We start from the raw sequence: 7,500 nt of genomic DNA on the forward strand, positions 1-7,500 counted from the left end.
CGTTATGACTGCACGGTATGCCATCTCCAGCTTTCTTTCCCCAATGGCAGTCCAGTATCATTTCGTCCAGGCGGTGAGCTGCTTTTGAAAGTGTTTGCTTCATAACTTCGCCTGTCACGTCCTTCTTCAGATGACTGCAATTTTTACCCGCGTTCTGACTGCAAACGAACAATTTGTCAACTAGTGTTCCATTTATTTTGGACAAGCGAGCGTCGTTGTAATTGCAGATTGAAACAGCGGGAAACACCATACTGCTTTCATATACGATAACTGTTGTGGTGGTGAAGGGATACTGAAAGAAGCTATCGATACTTGTCTTGCACTTTTCAACAAACAACGCAAAAGCACCAAGAAGAAGCAAACTCCAAATGACTCTTCTTAATGGCGGATTTCCAGAGAAGCAAAAATGAAACCCGTGTAAGGTACACGAGTTCAGAAACGTCAACCACAATTCATGGATTTTGTCGGTTTTTTTCTTTTCATCCAGAAGCTTCTTGCAGCTTTTGTAGTCGTTGTTCTTCATGCATTTGTCGTAGTCGTTTTCCGGATAGCCTCCTTCTTTCACATACTGCGGCCAAGAGGACTTCATTGTCTCTGTCACCGCTACTTCCTTCCCATTTGCTTCAGCAGACTTGATGTACACAACCGAGATGTCTTTCTTGCAGTGATTGCAAAAAGCATAGACATTGTTAGCGCCAGGGTTAAACTTGTTATCACTTCCGTTGATAATAATTTTCACATCTTCCGTATCGTCGGCTACAGGGCTTTTGTTAAACCAGTTAGACATCTTTTGTCAACTCCTCTACGCAAGAACGGGTCACTAGTGTTCATGGAATGGCAAATTACGAACGATACAGCAATCCTCCACTTGGCCCAATCTAGCTGTCTGCCGTATGGATAAAACGTTTTTATAAAGATAAAAATATGAGCAAAACCCAATTAAATTTCACTTATTTGACCATGTTGGTCTCTAATTGAATTTTTCGTCGATTTTCAAGGCAGGAGTGTAGAAAATCAATACGGCATTGTATGGAATGTATACGCCTGTTGTTCAGCCAATCAAGAGCGCAATTTAAATAACAAAAGACGCCATATGTTTGGATATGCGGTTTAGTTACTGTATGTGCAAATTATGGCGGACAGGTGGAAAACCTCCAGGTAACCCTGGGATTCATTTCCTTCGAGCAAACCTCATTCGCCAAAAATTTTGCTTTTTATGGTTTGGCACCCCTCGCGTCAAATAAAAAGAGGAAACAATCTTCCTCCTTCAATGTGTCCTCAAACGACCTAACAAAAAGACAATGATTCAATCTAAGGCTCGCCTTATTTCATTTAAATAATTGTGTGTACTTTTCGCATTTGTATCTGTATTTTGAAAAGACATGACTTATTTATTTATCGTTTATGAATTACTGTCAAATTATAATTTATTGCTGTGTATTTCGTACTCTCGACTGATAATCTCTTTGCATGCATCTATCATACGTACAGATGATAGATGTCAAGAGTTCGTATGTCCATTACTTACTTCAATAGACTACACTTTATGTCAAGTCCATTTTAGTGTGATGAAATTACAAATTAAGGCCCAAGAGTTGTCGAATGAAGACAAATAAGGACGCGAGAATACAATTTATTATTTATAGTCTTTGTCCCGCTATGTCTTCCGCAAAGTTCCCTCTAGATTGAATAAAAGAGGCGAAAGATGGAAATTGATTGTCGAGAGAAAACCCATATAGGAACCGCATTGCTTCCTACTTTCAAGAACCTTTACGCTTATTATAACCCTTTGTTACACAAAGGTATGAAATTGAAGGACTTTTGGAAGACACACCCGTTTTATTGCTAGTCTTTTGACGGAAATAGAACTCAAAGAAAAGTTGGCAAACCTATCTCTTCGTCGGATCTTTAATCTCACAGGAAAATTACTTGCACAAACGATAATTTCATTATTTCGTTTATATATGCTGTATGCTTATTTTTATGAAATGAAAATTAGAGAGCATCCCATTTAGATAAGCGACCGACTTATAAGCAGTTGCTTACAATCCTAGTAAGTGCAAATTTGTAATCAGTGGGGAACATTCTCAAGAGAGAATGGTCGCTACGAGAAGGAACGTGCTTGCCAAAAATGCCGAACACATTACAGATAAAAGCAATTGATAAATTCTTAAGATTAAGAAGATGGTTTCTACACACGCCTCAGACTTTTTGTGCCCGAGCTCAAATCTTGTTTGCAATGGATTAATTTTGTATCAGGGCAAAACAATACTCCATGTTTTTTTGTTTTTTTCAAACGTTTTAATGTTTCATCAGACGCCCAATGTCGAATTTCAGACAGATACGAAGAGACATCTTGGAAAAAATCTCCGAAACAAATATCTCCAAGTTATAAACTTAATTTCATTTTCGGGGTATTGATCACATTCGAGAATATTCAATAATGAATGATACTAGCCAGGTTGTCAGCCGAGCATATACAAAAGCCACGAGCAGTTTTCTTTTGCAATCGTCAAAGGAAACATGCACTTATTTGGTCTATCAGGAAAAGTTAAAATTGCTCTGGTAGAAAGAAATTTATTGTGAAAAATTAGTCCGTATATGCACGAAAATATACCCCACTATTTTGCATCAAGTAATAAATCCACGACATACGTCTAAAACTAGCATTATCACATTTACGGATCGAGCAAAAAGAAAACTTAAATTTAAAAAAATTCCAATTAACACCATGCAAAGAAAATTAGCGGAAATGTTATTTGTAATCCCCTATTTATTTTTCCGTTAAGCAGGGTGCCTCAAATTTGTGGTTTCTTTTGGTCAAAAACGCCTTTATTAGAAATATAGAGTTGTTGTAAGAAGCGTCTTGGGCTTACAACTAGATTCTTTTTCTTGAGAGGGAAGCCATTTCAAAGAAGAGAACGCCCGCCTTAAATCCTCAAAATTAAAATTATTTTTATTCACAAATAATAATAATAATAATAATAATAATAATAATAATAATTATTATTATTATTATTATTATTATTATTATTATTATTAGAAGATGAAGAATATTTCATTTATATGGCGCACACACCACTATTCGCTCGAGGCGCTTTACAATATATATCGCTAAAATTACAGATTTACATCAAGGAACTTACAAATTAAAAAGGTAGCAACAATCGTAGCAACTAGAATCTAAGAAACATTAACAACATAATAGTTACTCTCAATATATTTAGTAAAAAGGAAAGTCTTAAGTTAAACAACAAAGCTGTACTGGACTGTCGTATTTCCAAAGGAACAGTGTTCCAAATCTTTGGAGTGCATACGGAGAAGGTTCTATCACCGTATGTTTCGGTTTTGAAAGAAAAAACGCAAAAGAAATGAAATAACGGCGTTGAAATTGCGAACTCCTCCTTGTTGTCCTACCATGAGGGGAGTTTTTGGCCTCGGACTTGGAACTATGTTGTAAAGAAAATAACAACGAACGTTAAAGTCAATAATGACCTTTAGATCGGAGAACGAGGACGACTACGAGTACGAGTTTTCCGTACTGAGCACGCGCACTTCGAAAAATGTCGGCCTCCAAACCTTATGCGCATACTCAGTACGGAAAACTCGTACTCGTAGATCGTCCTCGTCCTCCGATCTATGGGTCCCTGTTAACTTCTCGGACTCCACTCCCATGTTTTTAAGAGTCCTTGGACGCCCACCCGCTGACCACAAAACTCGAGAACTCTGGGAACAATATTCTTTTCTCTAAGGAATAGGGGATTGGGCACAGATATTACATTATGTATTGAATTCGTTTAGTCGGCGTCCTTTAAGGACGGTGCCTACTATTGTTATTGCGCATCTCGAGATACTAGACGAGATTCCTATAGGTGGTGCTTACTAATACACGCGCGGTTTAAAACCATACTGAAAAAGCAGAACTCGGCAGGTGCTCTTGGTATTCAAAAAGAAAATTGGGGGAAACCACGCATTTTTCTGAGATAATCAAGATTCGATTTGGAACATACATTGCTTTGTATTTTAAAGCTTTTTACAAATATTGTTGGTTAATTATCTTTGAAAAATGCGTGGTTACCCCCAATTTTCTTTGTGGATTTAATAACACTTGTTAAGATCTGCTTTCCCGCATATTCATAAACCGGGCAAAATACCTTTGAATTAGCAGGCACCGTCCTTAAAAGCGCCGACACTTTGAAAATATATCTGAAAATGTCAATAATTTCAAGCTAGCCTTCTCGGATATGGCCTAGGGCTGCTTTTCGTAACTCTCGATTATAAAATTTTGAGGGAACCATTCACTCAGTTCGCGTGTAGGGCATAGCGTCCCGAATTGCGATCTAGATATCACTGGGATTTGCTCCATGGTTCTATTCCCCAACCATTGAACTCTGTTGTATATTTTTTTCTGGCATTTGAAATAAGACTAAGATTCGGTTTATTTTCCAATACTTGCATGCTCTTCTAGGTCAAAGCCTTAATTCATCTGTTCTTATTTTTGTTGTTGTTGTAATACCAGTGAAAAGGTGACATCTTAAAGAGAAACAAGGACCATCCTGCGGCGCCAATACATCATACTTATTTATACTAAGAAATGAAAACTATCTTGTTCCCAAATAAAAGAGCAGCGATGGAAAAACGGTGCAATAGCTTAAATTTTCTTTGAGATATTTGAAACTTGGGGTGAATTTTTTGATGTGTTCTAATCGCAATAATTGGGCTCCTCTCGATACAAATGTGCCATCCGTTGCTGTATCATTGAACAACAAACATAGCAAATCTCAAGGAGCTCAATAAGGACGATTGGATATTAAAAATTTCACCCAAATAAAAACTTTACATCTGTCGCCTTATGACAAACTTCTTTTGCAAATCTTGATATCCCAATTCCCTTATATTGTCACGAAAAACAAAGCCTTTGCTGTATAAGTACAAAATACGCACAGACCTAATGCCCAAAACTTTTAAGAAAAGTAACTTTATTCATTTGTCAGTAGATGTTATAGTTTTCAATCTTTTTATGTGATTTGTGACCATAGCTGTGGCGTGAATATGGTGCTGCCTCGTTATGGCATTTTATGTAGAGTTGTGTTCACAACGTTGTACGCAATACTGTGGAAGACTGATCTCCGCTTCAAATCCGAGAAATTAGTTTCAGTTAGTTCCCTTGACCTTGACCAAATTAAGAAGCTTTCAAATGATATTTCATACCAGGAGTTCGTAGGTAGGAGACTTCCTCCGAACTTAAATTCTTGCTTGATCGGGCGTATGACAGACCTTGTTATTTTTAGAAACACTTTCCCGGGAAGCTGCATTTTCCTGGTTACGGTTAGCCAGTCAGTACTGTTGATTACGCATTTACAATTCCGTATAAATTAGCTCTAGCTGAAACATGGCGGACAGACTGGAATCGGAAAGCTCAAATTCAGAGGTAGAAAGTAGATGGATTCCTCAACCCAGGTGGCTTGTTCAGTTGAGAAAATCCATGATGTCAATTTCTCCACTTCATCTTCCTTAAGAGAGCTTGAGACTGTTGGTTTGGTTTGCTTTCCGGATCCAATATTAGCCGTACTCGCGCTTCGCTTCTTCGGACGAGAATCCTTCGGAGTAGTCGCTGCTTTGCGTCGATGACTTTCTTCGCTACTTTCTAACTCACACTCACTCTTACCCTCAGATTTTTCATTACTCTCACAGTCGTCACCTGAATACCATTTATCCGTATCTCCTTCGTTACATTCTACCTCTGAATATGAGCTTTCCGATTCCCGTCTGTCTGCCACGTTTCAGCCAGAGCTAATTTACGCGGCGGAATCTACTACAGCACTGATTGGCTAACCGTAACCAGGGAAACGCTGTTTGCCGGAAAAGTATTTCTAAAAATAACTAATTTTGTGAAAACGCCCGATCCAAAAGGTAAAAGGGGAAAGGAAGGTCCTACTGATGGGCTCCAGTTCAGACTTTTTACTGCGTCCTAACCCAAAACATCGAGTCATCGACGTTCATTTTGTGAGTGCCGATGAATCAGCACAATTTGTCCTCTCTTATTTGTTTGGACCTGTGCGTGAGTAGGAATTAATTTTTACATTAATTTTTTCCTTGCTTTTTGTTTTGTTTTTCTTTTCTTTCCATACTAATTCAAACTTTCATAGTCTTTTGGCTCATTAAGTATCGGTATTTCTCCGTCGTGTTCTCGGCCACAACAAGTTGATCGCGATCATAATGGTCAGATCTACGACTTCCAGAATTGTGATAAAACTGGCACCTAATACCAGAGCAAGCTGGCCACCAACTTCACCTGAGAAAAGTCAAAGATAACAGTTACAGATTAGAGCTTTTTTAAGTTTTGAAAAAAAAAAAGGCACAAAAAAACCAACTGCAGATATCCCGAACAATCAAATGAGCAATTAAGACGCCCAGGGGCATTCACGTGGGATGCGTCTTACTATAATCATATGTTGGTTATATTTTCAATCTAACTATACAAAGGTGAAATACTCAGTTCAACGAAGTAACTTGCGCTGTGTCGACAGAATATGGACTTAAAATGAACTTATGAATGAAATTGGCTGGCTAAATATGGCTAAATAGGCACGTAAACAACCACATTTTCTCCAGACCACCCCAAGGCGGCTTTTCTTTTCTTTTTTATGTTAATGCAAATTTCTATTTTCCCTTTTTTGAATATTTCGAATTCTTAAACAATGTTTCGATTACGCCCTGCCTAGCCACCATAAAACGATTACAACTTACCTAATAAGCTGAAAAATCCAAAAGCTGGAGTTTGCTCGACAACTTCAACCTTAAGTTCACTGTAATATAGGGATAGCACTACATAGTAGTCTCTGCAATTAAAAAGTCAAGTTTATCGCTTATTTGTAATGAAACCAATACAATGAACAGAAATCATGCGGAGAACTTAATAAGAAAGCTATGGTTCTGTATGGATGGAGTGTCGGATGGATATATTCATTGGACATGAATCACAAAATCTAATTTTAGGTATTAATTAAGGGTGCCTACTATTGTTATTACCCATACGTTCTGGGCATCTTGAGATAATCGGGATATTTTTACGCGGTTTAAAACTATGTTAAGAAAGCAAAACTGAGCAAGTGCTCTTGGTATCCAAAAAGAAAATTGGGGATATCCAAGCATTTTTCAGAGATAATTAAAGTTCAATTTGGAAAAGAACGCCATACATAGCTTTGTAATTTAGAGCTTTTTGCAAGTTTTCTCGATTACCGGTAATTTATTTTGAAAAATGTGTGGTTACCCCGACTTTCTTTTTGGATTTCAGTAACACTGGTTAAGATCTGCTTTTCTCGCATATTCAGTAAATCGCGCAAAAAGACCTTTGAATTAGTAGGCACCGTCCTTAAAAAGACCCAGGCAAATATCAACTACCACATTTCAAGAAGCAAGCTGGGTAGGGGGGGGGGCAGGGGGAAGGACTCCAAAAATTACTCATTTTTGCTAAGTTCATCGACCAATTCTTCATTG

General features: G+C 37.8%; 2 protein-coding genes across 3 annotated transcripts in view; both read right to left on the bottom strand.

Moving 5' to 3' along the window:
• Positions 1-892, bottom strand: part of LOC138041620 (acid-sensing ion channel 2-like) — an 11,139-nt gene extending 10,247 nt beyond the window's left edge. For both annotated transcript variants that reach the window (XM_068887368.1, XM_068887369.1), the window contains exon 1: positions 1-892. This exon is cut by the window's left edge and continues 269 nt beyond it. In XM_068887368.1, coding sequence (XP_068743469.1) covers positions 1-787 — 787 coding nt within the window. In that variant the 5' untranslated portion in view covers positions 788-892.
• Positions 893-4,562: 3,670 nt separating this feature from the next.
• Positions 4,563-7,500, bottom strand: part of LOC138041621 (acid-sensing ion channel 1C-like) — a 10,763-nt gene continuing 7,825 nt past the window's right edge. Inside the window, exons 5-6 of the mRNA XM_068887370.1 lie at positions 6,751-6,842; positions 4,563-6,295 (exon numbers count right to left, since the gene is read on the bottom strand). Of these exons, the coding sequence (XP_068743471.1) occupies positions 6,162-6,295; positions 6,751-6,842 (226 nt within the window). The 3' untranslated portion in view covers positions 4,563-6,161. The remainder of the gene's footprint in view (positions 6,296-6,750; positions 6,843-7,500) is intronic.

This window comes from Montipora capricornis, chromosome 3 (assembly GCF_036669925.1).
Source record: "Montipora capricornis isolate CH-2021 chromosome 3, ASM3666992v2, whole genome shotgun sequence".
Classification (NCBI taxonomy): domain Eukaryota; kingdom Metazoa; phylum Cnidaria; class Anthozoa; order Scleractinia; family Acroporidae; genus Montipora; species Montipora capricornis.